This window comes from Mirounga leonina, unplaced genomic scaffold (genome assembly GCF_011800145.1).
Source record: "Mirounga leonina isolate KUSES-001 unplaced genomic scaffold, KU_Mleo_1.0 Mir_125, whole genome shotgun sequence".
NCBI lineage: Eukaryota > Metazoa > Chordata > Mammalia > Carnivora > Phocidae > Mirounga > Mirounga leonina.
In genome coordinates, this window is record NW_023270305.1 from 25,023,786 (window position 1) to 25,039,054 (window position 15,269).

General features: G+C 43.3%; 1 protein-coding gene across 5 annotated transcripts in view; it reads right to left on the reverse strand.

Moving 5' to 3' along the window:
* Positions 1-709: 709 nt before the first annotated feature.
* The window catches only part of SLC8A1 (solute carrier family 8 member A1), a 367,453-nt gene continuing 352,893 nt past the window's right edge, over positions 710-15,269 (reverse strand). For all 5 annotated transcript variants that reach the window (XM_035000981.1, XM_035000983.1, XM_035000984.1 and 2 more), the window contains one exon: positions 710-2,468. In XM_035000981.1, the coding sequence (XP_034856872.1) occupies positions 2,092-2,468 (377 nt within the window). In that variant the 3' untranslated portion in view covers positions 710-2,091. The remainder of the gene's footprint in view (positions 2,469-15,269) is intronic.

Here is a 15,269-nt window from a genome sequence, read left to right on the forward strand (position 1 = left end):
AGCACAGTACCTGGCATATTGAGTAGTAACCAGCATTTAATTATTCAGTCACCAAATGTTTATTAAATGATGAATGATCATGATTACTGAGTAGAAAAAGAGGAAATAACTCTGAACAGCTTTTATCTCTTAAGCATCTTTGAATCAATACAAAGGGCCAGTGGTGTCTCTGGCCTGGGATTCTTTATAGATAGAGAAGTCTCTGAGACGGGACCAATGTCTTTCCATTTTTCCTCATTATTGGATTCACTACTTTGGAATGTTGGGTTTATCCTTGCTCTTTGGTATTTTGAGATAGAAAGAGCCATTCCTTTTCCAGGGTGAAAAACCTCCCAGCGCAATCCTCCTGGGAGGCACTAATCTCATTTAATTGCTTATTCCTTAGTCATAAGTACAGAAGATGCACTTGTAAAGGCCCATTGGTCTCCCTGGCTCCTTTCCTACTCAGGAACTGCAGATACAATCAGAGGAGTCTGGGTGATGAAAGAAACAGGGCTCAAAATAGCCTTTTACATAAAAAAATAAAATGAACAAACCACTATCTACCATCTGTGCCAGACAGAGCAGAAGTGAAATAAATACTTTAGGGGCAGGGGTGTCATGGATATGGAGGCTCTCAAAGCCCGGGCACATAGAATCCAGCCACTGCTCTATACCTCTCTTCTTGGCCTTCCAGAATCAACAGGTGACTGTTTAGAGGCCTCTGGTGTATTCCGCATGGCTAATTTTCCATGAAGATACTTGGTAGTTTGCCTGCTGTCCTCTCAATAGCTTTAACTTCCCAGTGAACTGTTATTGCTTCTTAGAAATGAATGTGCAGGTCCATGAACAATAAGCCATTTTCTCCTTTTATCCCTAGTAAAATCAAACTCAGTAACAACACGAAAGTTACAACTCAGGTGAAAAGGAAACTCACAAACTCACTTATGTCTTCAATGTCCAGTCAACATTGCTGAATGGGAGAACAGTATGCGCTATACTCTACTATATACAGATACGCTTATTTTGTTTTTCATCCATGCACTGTGTAACAGGTATCACAACAACATTCCCAAACAGGCACATGAAGAAGGAGCCAATGTTCAGTCATGACTGGAACAGGACTGTGCAAGCCATGGATGCTTTTGAAAATAAAACCGATGAATGATCCCAGGCAACAGCAAACATGGGACTGGGACACAGTGATGCAAATGGAAAAGGATGATATGCTTTTTGAGTGGGGTTATTCCTGTTTGCATGAGAGGTGGTGGGCAAGAGGAGGAGGTTTGGGATGGGGGCCTGGGCAGGGGGCGGTTAGCCAGGCTGGAAAACCAGAATAAGGGCCTTGCTAATCACAGTCCAGAGCTAAAGAGATAAGAAATAAATGATTTTGCATGTTCTTGGGAATCGAGGCACATTATTCCTGTACCTGTTGAACAAGAGTGCCAGGCATCGTATCTTTAAATATCCGACTGTATCTAGAACCATCACTCTTCCTGGCTGCATTCGAGCTCCCATGCTTCTTCTCAGAGGCAGCTTTACCTCTGCTCATGTTCCAGAGATAAGCATGAAATTTAGTGACCTAGTGAAGACATGCTGCTTTTCCATGCCCATATCCTTTCTTAACCCAAAATAATTTTTCAAAGTGTTTGGAGAGAGTAATTGTAATGATTTAAATTTTTACCCAAAACCCATTTGCATTTAGATTGGTCATCACCTCCCACAAGAGAAACAAAAACTTTGACCCTCCCAACAAAACGACAGAACACAAAAGTCAAACATCAGCCACCTCCCAGCCCCCACCCAAACCAAGCAGAAACAGAAAACAAAATCAAAGACTTAACGATTTATGAACCTGGAGGGAACACAGTCCTTCTAGGCTGAGCTGCACAGATGCCCCTGCCTCCACGCCTTTGTTCAATGTGACGATGCCCCTGGGAGTGGGAGGTGATGGTTTCTCACTTCGGCCCTAGCACAGTCTGCTCTTGAAGCTGGATTCCATCAGCAGGTAAGTGAACATGACAAATGTCAGTTTCCTCTGTTCATTATACATAATATTTTATGTATATATATGTATATATATATATAAATTTACTATATCTGATTGTTCCTTTAGAAGCCTTTTATGTGGCAGTAGGCCTCCAGGGAGGAGAAGAAAATGTACAAGAGCCATAGGAGCACAAAGAGGCAGGACGTGAGGAGCTTGGCAGTCCGGGGCCCACCCAGCTCACCTCCGATTTCCGGCCTCCTCCGATACAGCAGCACCCCCACATTGATGAAAGCAAAAATGGTGAAGAGAGTGACAGAGAAAGCTAGCGTGCCAGGGGACACTTTGAACTGTTCCCCATTGGCTGCATGGTAGATGGCCGCGATGGACCAGGCTACGCCGATCCCCAGGAAGACGTTCACCGCGTTGCTGCCGGTGACGTTCCCTATGGACGCATCTGCATACTGGTCCTGCGTGGCTGCCACTTTGCTTGCAAATGTGTCTGTGGAGGAAAAAGAAAAAAGGCGGTGACACTCGGTACTTTAAAGAGGCCCGTGGTGTGCTGGAAGGTTCAGCCACGTCCTATAGGATCCAATCCCCCCGTGGAAACCCAGTGGCCAGGAGAGGGTTTTGCTGTTCTCTGAAGTCCCGGTCCTGTGGTCAGGATGACAGGGTCGAGCCCTCAGAAATCAAAGGTTTGGTGTTGGCTGTGTTACTGACCAGATGATCTTGGTCAAGTTCTTCACCCACAAGTACCACAGTTCTTTGTCATATTGCTCTTGCAGGGCACTATTTTTCAGAGTGATCATGGCCCATCGACATCAGAATCATAGGAGTGAACAGCACAAGTCTCCATCCAGCTGCGATGGAGCAGGATCACCAGGGCCCAGGAATCCAGTTTTAACAACCTCCCAAAAGATGGTAGGTCGCCAAAGTTTGTGAATGGCTGCTGGAGGGTATTACTAAAAGGTTCTGTATCATCAGCTCTAGTTCACGGATGAGAAAGGTTGAGGCATCAGGAGATCTTTCCAAAAATTCAAGAGCAAATCAGCGGTGGAACTGAAGCTAATTGAACCATAGTAATAGCTGGCGTTTGCCTAGAGCCTTAGGGATAGGAAAGCTGACTCACCTATATTATTGCATGGATTGTGACAATTCTATAAGGCGAGGGCACTTTGTAGGTGATGACATTGGCCTTGGGACAATAAGTAATGGGTGCAACATCACGCAACAAGGAAGAAGCCATTTTAGGGCTGGCGCTTGGGTCTCCTGCCTTCACTACAAATGCTTTATCACTGTGCCATCTTACCTTTCACTATGCCATGCATACCAATGGCCATCCTCAAAGCTTTGTTCACCAATAATCCCGAGTACATCTTTTTCTGAAGGTAGGAAAATCATGGCCCATGCAAGGAGTAGGATAAGAAGTTTCTTGATGAGGAGAGCATAGGGATTTGGAGCATGTTTGAGCCACAAGGTTTCAAGTCCTGCCTTCACAATGGAATGTGTGATCCCGGGCAGATTACTTAATTTCTCCGAGCCTCCAATTTTTTAATCTGTGAAATGGGGATAGTGACACCCACTTCAGGGGGCTGTTAACCCGAAATACTATATGTGAACTGTTTATCTTTCTTGGTACAAAGTAAGAGTAGCTCTTTTTTGTTGCTTTGCAAAGACAATGTAAAGCAGGCTAGATCAGTTTACTAAAAGTTGAGGCAGGATCTGATATGGCTCCCTTTATTAAGCACGTAGATAGAGCTTGCAAGATATTCCGTTTCTTTTCTATATAATTGTCTCGTTAATAATGTCAAAGTCCTCTCAGCTACCTTGGCAGAATCCCTTGCACAGAAGGTTTATGGAAGATGTGAATAACTGTCAAATCGAACCCACATTTGCAGAGCCAGGAATGGCAGGGATGATATTACAGCAAGGTATCGTTGTGCCATCTGCTCTGGTCCTCTGGAGGTTCTCGGGATGCTCTGAGCACGCACGGGCTTGTGGGCCATCGGGACTACTTTTCTCCCCTCTGTTGCTATTCTGTTGCCACCACTGATCTTCGGTAAATCCCCAATGGGGATGATACATAAGGCATGTGAGCTTCTATCAGCTTGTAGATTTTTGTGCTTTACTCTGGTAAGTAAGTTATTTAGGCTGCTCAGAGGTTACTGCAGAAGCAGTATCCACCCCCCACCCCCCGTTTTTTGAAAGGAAGTCAGGCAACATGGAGGGCCCCATCTCATTAATCCTGACCTTTGCAATGGAAAAGCAGGTTTTACTTACTGTTCTATAATTAAACTAAGGCAAACACTGCTTCCTCTGTACCAGGCACCGTCCTACACATAGTATACGTGCGTTCCCATTCAACCCCCTTCTCAGCTTTAAAGAGGCTGCTGTTCCCCTTCTATGATTTGGGAGCACCTCTGGGACAGGTCGGTAGAAGAAGGGTGATTTTAAGCCACACTGATTCGCTTGTGGAGCCCGTTCTCCGTCCGCACCACACTGCAGCCCCCAGAAGATGAAAGTTTCCCTTCCTCGGTTCAGACTGCCCTGTTCCTCCCACTCGGAAGCTCCAACACAGGTTCTTGCAGGCTGCTCGTTCCTGCCTCGGAGCAAAGGCTGCACAAGGGGTCGGCAGTCTGCTCAGCCACCCGCCGGGACGTGCGCGGCTCTGTGTGTTCAGATCACACGCTGCAGCCCAGTGAGGACTGTTTTGGAGGCTGGTGAGTCAAAGCCCAAGCGAGACCAATCTTAATGGTCCCTTGCACTTCGTTATGAAGAGTTATCAGAAGCCGCAGGAGCAGCCTCCAAAAAAAAAAAAAAAAAAAGAAGTCGTCCTGCTTTTCTTTTTCAAGGCAGTTGAGCAAGGAAAGTAAAGAAGAGTGGAAGGCGGGAGAAGGCAACTCACAGCTCAGCTGCTGCTGAGGAACACCTGAGATGCTGTTCTGCGCTGACATGGCAGCCGGCACCTGCTGGTGGTGAACAGATGGCCGGGTTAGGCTGGGCCGTCGGGACGGGGATGTCCCCTGCCCATGCTTGCAGGGGCAGGCGGCCTGGCGCTGGGCCACGCCTGCTTACCTCCCCTGGCAGGTGCTACAGGGCACACTGGACTTCCTGGGTGCCCAGTCTCCGCTCAACCCCTCGACTTTCTGGAGGTTTCTGCCACTGTGCCAGAAGGGAATGAGGCATAACATCAAAAATTCCTGGGCCCGGGGACCCTGAACACCCAGACCGGTCCTTTTGCCTGAAACGCAGGGCACACCTGGGTCTGCAGGGGTGTCTCCCTGCCTCATTTTCCCCATAGCCCGTTGTGAATATTGAAGGAATTCTTGTCATAACAGGCTCCTGTTTTCAAATGCCTTTCTCTGGCTTCCCTACAAAATTAGTGGCCAAAGTAACTAGCTTGTCACATAAATGAAACCTATTTGGGGCCTTCTGGAGTCTGGTAGGTTTTATTTACCTGGGTTCTACATCAGGCCTTTTGTCTGTTTTAATTCACAAGCTACGCAAAAATTATAGAGACACATGCAAATCCAAACCATTAACCTTGGCTCCATCAGAGACAACTCTGTTTTTCAGATAAAGTATGATGGAATCTCCCCAAATTACCTTCTATCACTGCTTTGCTGCTTCGTGCAAAGAGCAACATGTCACGCACCATATGTCAGGCGCTGCCAAGCCTTACCCTGAACACTAAGCCCATAACCTGCTTACGGTTGAACAAGGCAAAAGCCACTTATATGCCATTCCCCAAAGTAAAATCCAAGCAGTAATGACCGCTGTGGTCTCAGAGGGGTTGTAATCATATGCAGAACTTGCCCATTAAACAAATCTGTACAAATCAGATTTCCCATGTGATTGGCACAAACTAAGACATGTTGATAATTATATATACATTTATATATATAATATGTACATATTATATACATATACACCTTAGATCAGATTTCTAGTAGGAATTTTTGCTTTTAACTCTCACCTTGAATTCTAATAAATTTTGAATTAGCCATACAGTCTTAGACTTTTGGTTCTGCCTCCCGGTACCTATGACCATAAATCAGTAACAGGGAATATTCGGCTGGGAGACAGTGTGGCTGGAGCTAAACCATACGTCACAGAGTCAGGACATCACTGTTCTCTGCAGACCTATCTTGAGTTTATTGTGTGTAACCTTGGCCACGTCATCTGGTCAATGAGCACAAGAGGTCAGTATACTCCCCTTTCCTCCAGAAATTATTTTTTACTTGAATTTCTCAAACTTTACAGCTACATACAGACTTAAGTGTCTCCTCTGTGAGAAGGATACTTATTATATTCCTACAGGTCACACATAGGGTTTATGATCTAGAGCAAGGGTTTCATCTCAGATGATTTATTTATTTTATTTTTTTTTAAAGATTTTATTTTTTATTTATTTATTTGAGACAGAGAGAATGAGAGACAGAGAGCACGAGAGGGAGGAGGGTCAGAGGGAGAAGCAGACTCCCCGCTGAGCAGGGAGCCCGATGTAGGACTCGATCCTGGGACTCCAGGATCATGACCTGAGCCGAAGGCAGCCGCTCAACCAACTGAGCCACCCAGGCGCCCTCAGATGATTTATTCTTGACTCTGCATATTTGGGGGGGGGGGCAGCTATTCAACTCTCAGGCAGTCTGTGCTCAGGAACTGACACTGACAGTGATTTTAATTGGGATCTCGCCTGCTCCTGCCCAGCCACCTGTGAATTCCTGACAATATAAAGACAGACCAGGGGATATGGAGCTTCATTAAGGAGACAGTTTTAGCTCTTCTGTGTGTTCTTGGGCAAGACACTTCACTTTTTCTAGGTTCTAGTTTCTTCATCTAAAATAAAGGCTTTAGACTAGAATATCTCTAAGACTGTCCCTACGTTTATTGTTTGGGTGGTACATAGAACACATCAAAATGCTAAATTCACATGTATGATTTCGGTGTTTCTCTTTTTTTTGTAGGAGTTGGGACGCGGGCACCCTTATTCATTAGACTTGATTAACAATAATATCTTCTCCTTTTAAAGAACGGCCTAAATGAAATCTTCAAAGATCCTAGGAAGATCTCTAGAGCTGAAGAAGTTATTGCCATTGATCAAATTGTGACAGTATTTATGAGATTAAACCATACCGCACAGAGTCATTTACTTTTTCCAAATAGAGAAATGTTGGCAAAATTATTTACTTGAAGTCACTTTGACCAGCCGTCCACCTATAGGAGCAAAACCGTGGTATACACGGTGGCAGTGACGACTGGTGGAAACAGTGCGTGTAATGTCAAGTTTGCACACCCCTGGCATGGGGAATACTGGGAGAGCCTGGTTATAAGATCTGGGGCTCCACCCTCAACCCACGTAATCAGACTCTATGAAGAAAGGACACAGGAATATTCATTTTAACAAGTGCATCAGGTGATGCTCCTTGACACCAATGTTTGAGAACATGGCTCTAAGGCATGGAAATGGCTATTGTTCCAAATGCCCAGTCTGCCTTGCTGAGAGGGATAGATGTTTCAGTTCTGAGGAAGCAGCTAATTTCTCTTAGAAACAGTGATGCCCTCAGATATAGGGAGGGGCCACTTGGGTCGGCTTGGTGGAGGGGCCAGGGCTGCTTAACCGTAATGTCCTCCCACTCTCACGTTATGCTGTGCTCTTATTACTATTTTTTTAAGGTTGGTTTGTTTTAGCACAAAAGAGCGCATGGGTGGGGGAGGGGCAGAGGGAGAGAATCTTCAAGCAGACTCCCTGCTGAGTGCAGAGCCCCTGGGCTCCATCCTGGGACCCATGAGATCATGACCTGAGCCAAAACCAAACCAAGTGCTGCACGCTCAACTGAGCCACTCAGGTGCCCTAATGCTCTTATTATCTTTAAACCTCGTTCTAGCATAGATGCTCCGAAAGGCCAGAGGAGGAGGGAAATTTACTTTAGTTGAATTCTGGCTCTGTCATTTGCCAGGTAAGAAGCTTACCTACTTCATAGGGTTTTGAAAGAAATGTGTTAACATGAACAGCACTCAGATGAGGGCCTGGTAACTAAGGAGTGTTCAGTATTATCAGCTATTTTTATAATACAACAGCACCAGATCCCAAGAGAATCAATAAGTGGTAAGGAATTCTGACTTAATGTGCTAATTCTAAACTTTTAGGGAGTTATGTATCCTTTAAAGACTTACTCTATGATCCTATGCATTTAAAAATGTGGTAGAGCATAAAATTATCCTTAAAAATCAAAGAAATTTTTTATTTTGAAAATTCCATGTCACCTAAGTCATAAAATGACATTGGAGATGTTCTGGTTTCTAAGGCCCTAATGTTACTGAAAGGCAGGCATCTCTGCTGAAACAGTGCTCCTATTCCTCTCTCGCTCCTCTCCTCTACACATGTTGTTCTCTTGCTCTTTTAGAATTCAAATGGAAATAGTTTATGTACTAATTCTTCTGTCACTAAGGACTTTGAACAAGGTTTTGTCTTTACTTGTGACATTTACCCAAGTAAATACGAAAACCACACTGCCTCACACACTCTGCTGGTTCATCTCAAAACAATCCTTATTTGACTTCCAAGCAAAGTTCAAGAGATCAAGGAATTACTAATGTTTTATTGACTAATGACCAGTCAGGAGTTGTAAAAACAGAAAAAGGGAAAAACACATAAAAGAGATTTCTGCCCATAAAAGCTGCTCCTGAAAGAGAGAAAGAGATAGAGACGGTGACATGACCTATTTTTAGAAAAGAAGAAAACGGAGGTAAGTAAAAAAACCTCCAGAGGACTCGTGTTGGCAGATCAGAACACCTGCTTCTAGTCATTTTTATCCCCAACTGCAAATCAAGCAGCAGGGCAACTTCTGAAAAATACCAGCTTTCTAGCCCCACCAGAGTTTCTGCTTCATTGGTCTGAACACCAGTGTTTTTAAAAATTATTTATTCATTTATTTATTTACGGAGGGATTGGGGGCAGGCAGAGTGGGGGAGAGAATCCTCAGCAGGCTCCACGCCCAGTGCAGAGCTTGACATGGGGCTTGATCCCACAATCCTGAGATCATGACCTGAGCCAAAATCAAGAGTCAGACACTTAACTGAACCGAGCCACCCAGGCATCCCTGGACACCCCAGTATTTTTTAAAGCTCCCCCAACTAGATTGAGATCCACTAACCACTCAGAGCCTTTGTTTCTTCATCTGTGTAAGGACAATGGCAACTCTTACAGATTAGCCCAGATAACCTATGGAATAGCCCTGATACCATTTTTTTTGTTGTTGTTATTGAATAACTTTTTGTTTTGATATGTTAATGTGAATGTTTGCACTTTGCAAGGGTACCCTGGGACTTAATTTTCCTATTATGTATTTGAAATCCTGGTAGATTTTAGGGGTGCCTGGGTGCCTCATTTGGTTAAGCATCTGCCTTTGGCTTGGGTCGTGAACCAGGGGTCCTGGAATTGAGCCCTGCATTGGGCTCCCTGCTCAGCTCTAAAATTTTCTAGAATCCCTGGTTCTAAATCTTTGAGGTCAATAAAAATATGTGAGTCTCTCAAAGAACTCTGTCTGAGATGGAGCTTATTCTATTCAATCGCTCCATCACTCTCCCCACCCCAACTCTTGATCCTGAAAAAAGCCCCAAGCCAACTAGCTGGGTGTGGAGCAAAGAAGTGGTGGTCTGACCTGGTTGTCTCTTGAGACTTGGTTTAACATAGTTCTGGAGTGGACTGGATTATGTATGTTGAGCAGGGTGGGTCCTTTCACTTTGGGAGTCCTGCTTGTTTCCTTCCCCAAATTAAAAGGTTCATGCATATTACTGTGATGGAAGTTCCAATGTGTGCCTGAAAAACTAAGGGGTACAGGGTTGACTGACTTGAGAAAAGTCTCCTGTCTCTGGTCAAGTGGTGAACAGGCAGCTTGAGGATGGCCATAATATTGCACAGTTCCCAGTGAATTCCTGTGAATCAGAGGTTCTGCTTGGCATTGAGATATGTAGCAAGCTGAGGTTACTGTAAGTAGCTCATTTGGTCACCTGGTTCCATGTTACTCTGTGGTTAACCATGGTCATGACTGAAGAATACCAGTCCTGGTTCCTGTAGACTGCATAATGTCTCTAGTTACAGTAGTAAGGAGCCTAAGCTATGGAGTAAGACCTGGTCCTAGTCCCATTTGCCATGCCCTGGCATTGTGGCCTTGGGATAACCTCTCTTTAAGCCTCTGATATCAGTAAAATAGGGAAAGTAAAAGTCCCCATTTATATAGCCATGAAGATAATCAAAAGTCCTGCAAAACAGCTTAGCATGGTATCCGGAAATTAGTAGGTGCACAGCAAATGTAGTTATATTTCAGAATTCTTTGTTCTGGTGATAACAAAGGGAATGTTAATGATATTAAAATCTTTCATTATGGTTTCCTTCAGCTAGGTGATTTAAGCTTCATAGATCTTACGTAGGATTTGGGGAGAATGTGTGTCTCTTTGATGTCCAGAAATAATGGTGGTGAGAAGGCAATAATAGTTACCATTTATGGGGCTCCTACATGCAGCTCTACATACGGCTTCTCATTTAATCTACAAAACAACCATATGAGGTAGGAACTTCTATTATCTTCATATGATGAGAAAACTGAATCCCTGAGTATAAGAAATTTGTCCAAAGTTATATAGCCAGTAAGAAGCGAAACTTGGATTGAGACCAAATGAATGTGATCCTAGCTAGAGTTTGTGTTCTTAACCACAGGTCCATGGTGGTTTATTTTCTATGATTTATTTATTTTAGGGAGAGTGAGCATGCAGGGGAAGGAGCAGAGGGAGAGAGAGAATCTTAAGCAGACTCCGTGCCGAGCACAGAGCTGGACACAGGGCTCAATCTTATGACCTTGAGATCATGATCTGAAATGAAACCAAGAGTCGGATGCTCAACAGACTGAGCCACCCAGATGCCCCAGAGCACAAGAGCATGGGTATTAACAAGGACTAAATAATATATCTGAAATTTGAAAATGGACAGAGGTTCAAAGAACATATCCAGAAACTTCATCATGTTCACCTCTGACTATAACTACACAGTATTAAAATAGCTGATCAGTTGAAAGAAAAGGATTAAAATCATTGTACAGAGAAACATCTGCCTGACTCCTTTATTTTTTTTTAAATTTTTTTTTAAAGATTTTATTTATTTGACAGAGAGAGACACAGCGAGAGAGGGAACACAAGCAGGGGGAGTGGGAGAGGGAGAAGCAGGCTTCCCACTGAGCAGGGAGCCCGATGCGGGGCTTGATCCCTGAGCCGAAGGCAGACGCTTAACGACTGAGCCACCCAGGTGCCCCCACCTGACTCCTTTAGAAAAATATTTGCATGGGTCAGAAACAGATTAAAGAAGGGGCTATTTTCATGGACGACCTTTCATTCCTTTAGAACAATGTTAGAGATCACTGACAAAGTAATTTTTTCAATTCCTTAAGTTCCTGGTTTCTCTTGGGTATTACATTTACACTGTCTTTCTAGTACATAAAAATAGGCTTGAGAGAACCTACTTTTAAAATAACATCATGGTTCTGATATTTTCAATTTTGAGCCATAATTCTGTTATTTGTATAATAAACCTTTATTTTTTTTTAAAGATTGATTTGAGAGAGAGCCTGAGTATGGGAAGGGTCAGAGGGAGAGAATATCCAAGCAGACCCCCGCTGGACATGGAGCCCAACTGAGGGCTGATCTCGTAAGGCATGAGATAAGAACCTGAGCCAAAACCAAGAGTTGGATGCTTAATGGACTGAGCCACTCAGGTGCCCCTATAATAAACCTTTATTCTATTAATCCTCAGTCCATGAGGGTAAAATATTGTTGAGATTTAGTCAAGCAACATTTTGCTAATTTTGAAAAGCAAAAAAAGGGCATGTTTGGGGCTAAAACAAATAGCTGTCATTTTCCCAAACCATTTTGTTATTAGATACAACTGGAAGTGCTTGCCTCAAACACAGAACAGGGCTGCCCTGCACGAAACAGGGTCCTTCCAACTCGCTTCTTCCTTCCTTCCCCATAATCTCCCTCTTTCGCTAAACCCTCTTTGCCTTTGAAGCCTGGTTTGTTCTTTTATACTTTGTTCTATTTCTGGAACATCCATCTCTTCTCTGAATCTTCTCAAGTCCTACTTTAGAGATGATGAAGCCATAGGTGTTCCAAGTCTTGCCGGAACTAGAGGTGGCTGAGTGGGATGTGATAGACTGTACTATAACTTGGAGAAAACAGACACCCTTACTCTCACTTCCAAGTAGCCTTACTAGGTTAAAAGAGAACTTCCCAGTCAGCTGGGCTATACTGGTGTAATTCAAAGTCTACTGAAGTAATCCTGCAAGTGTGAAAGTTTATGTATAGGGGTGGTCAGTGCAGAATTTTTATGTTAGAGAAAAATTAGAAACCCATTGTTTCTGGTAAAATTACAACTTTAATGTGCAACTGTTAAAATTATGGTTAAAGGTACAGTAACGAAGTAAAATGTTCATGACACTGCTAAGTGAAAAAGGTTCTGAAACTATGCCAAATGTAAGTCCATTAAAAAGTGTGGGTAATTAGATATATCCTTGTATATATTTTTTTGTGCAGTTTATTTGAATGCCCCAGGATTTTAAAATGAAATATAGATATAAGAATGCAAATGGATGGTGGGATTGCTGGATGATTTTTTTTATTCTGTGTTTATTAATATTTCCCATTTTATTTGCAAAGATTTTGTTTATTGCATTATTAAAGGGCTAATCTACATTTTTAAAAAAGTCTCATCTACATAATAGAGTCTGGGAAGGGATGAAAGCTGATTTTCAGACTTTTGTGGTCCTTTCAGTGGTCAGGGCTGTGGTAGCGGGATGCTAAGAGGGAAGGTATCATACGTATGACACACAAAGCAAATGCATTTTAACGGGCGTCAGGGTTGGCGGGGGGGGGGGGGGGGGGGGGGGGGGGGGGGGTGGAGTGATGAAGAGATTTCTTGGCCGTCAGGGGCTGGCCTGGAGTTCAGAGTCAAGAGGGTGCCCAGGACAGGCCATAAAGTGGAACAAGGATTCTGAAAACAAACTTCACCCACTATAAAAGTTTTCTGAGGGCCAACTGGGAAGGGAAGAGATGTGTAGGTCTTAGTTTCCTTCCAACCATTCCTGTCAGGTACAGATGGACTGTAGAGCAAGGCCAAAATCCTCTCAGTTTTGTATTTTTGTTCCAGCAACACCATATTGTATTTACTAATAGTATATTCCATTGACTTCAACCCACAAAACTACCTCGCATATTCATTTGTTAAGAGCTCTGTCCCCTTGAGATTTCCGGGAAGGGACATGATACCCAAGAGTTCATTTGTCCTTGGGCTCTTAATAGAGATGGAATCTGTAATGCAGAGACTAGAAAAGAAGGTGTAGAGCTGTATCCAAGCTGCTAAGGATACGTGACAAGGTCTGAACTCTAATGTCAAGTTTTGTCCTTGTCTCCCAGGCACCTTGTATAGCTCTTGGTAGATACTTTTAAAATGTCTTTTGACAAAAATTTCTTATTTTTACATCTTAGAATTTTCAGAGCACTTCCATAGATGTTACACTATCCGCTCTTTCTGACAATTCAGTGGGTGGGTGGATGGGAGCAGCTACCATTAGCCATGATCTTTTCAGGGGAGAAAGCTGAAGCTCCCTAGGAGTCAGATGGGGTGGGGATGCAGGTCCTCATGCTGTAGGCTTGTTTCCAAGACCCTTCATCAAATCCCGTTCCTTGTCAGATATTATCCCATGCTCTGAACCGGATAACACATCTAAATTGCCTAACTTCTAGGGCTGCTGTGGATATCGAAGAAATAAATTATCCAAATGTACTTTTTAAACAGTGAAACTATGCAAATTGGTTCCTGTTGAAACACTTTTTGTGTTAAATGCAAATGCTCTGCCCTTATGAAATCATCATGAATCACTGATGCCTTTATGCATCCATTTGTTGGATATTCTGAAGTAATAACTAACACGGAACATTTCCAAGGGGAGGGGAAGAAGTGTTGGGGAGAAAAAGCCAGGGCACTTGGGTACTCTCCCGTAAGAACAGATGTGGTAGGAGGTAAGAAGAGAGTCACAGCTGCCCAGAGAGAGAAGTAAACCACCAAATAACTCAAAGGGATTATTTAAAGGGATAGGCCAGGAAGAAGTAACACCTTATCATAATTTCTAAGATTAGAACTGCCTGGTGAATTTGCAAGGGGATAACTAGAGGTTTGAGTGAGTAGGTATTTTGCTGAAGATTCGTGGTATAAGGAGTCATACCACCCTATTAAAATCCTCCTCCATGTGTGCAGAACATACGTGCTCTTGACGCCAGGATTCCATGATTCTGCTTTATTTTTCTTCTCAACAGTGTTCATCCTCATTGCGGTCTGAAACTTTATCCTATTTTTGTGAAGCATCCATTTTCTTCCACTGGAGTATGAACTTCGTGGATTCAACATAACAGAGGTCTTGTTTATCCCTCTATCTTTACTGTGTCAAACAGGGCCTACTGCTTAGTGGGTACTCACTAAATATTTGTAGAATCAACAAAACTGAGTGCAGAATGGTTCTGGATCCTATGCTATGCCCCTTAGCATACTGCTTCCTTTAATTTAATGTTTAAAAAATGGCATTAATCTCCTTTTTAAGGCCTGATGACTAGTGTAGAGAGAAGCACTTGAATATTTGATGATCAAGAATGCCATATTGTCTCACTCAGTTTGCACATCTTGGCTCCTGGCATCATCTGTCAGAACATAGCTTTTTATTTTGAAGATTACTTTTCACTAATATCCCGCTGTGGACTCAACCCAGGTGTAGAAGTTATAGAAGAAAGGGCTTAATCCACATTCTCAGGACAAGAAGACTGGATACTGAAGTTACCAATGGCAGGTTCTTCTGGGTGGTTTGACCCTTGTCTCCCTAAATGTGAAATTCTAGAAGCACAGAAGAAAGGACAGACAGCACTTGAGCCACTTCTGAGGCAACCTCACCCTGAGTGTTGATCCCTCTCTGAGCAGCCTGACCTGCAGTCCTCTAGTGTGACAATTGGGTTAGTTTAGGGGTTTTGGCTTGCCATATTTCAGCCATCTGAAATATCATCATACACGGAATCCTTCAGAGAAGGACGTTTTCATGATCCTTTTGCACATTTGTGGCTATGTGTTGTTTTACAACTGGAATGCAGGAATGAAAAGGTATAATTAGTGCTCTGCTGGGTCCATTTGTAGACCCCACTGGGGATCTTTGCAGTTCGGGACTGCAGCAAGTCTTGCTTGTTGTCTCGACCAACGATTTTTTATAGTGAT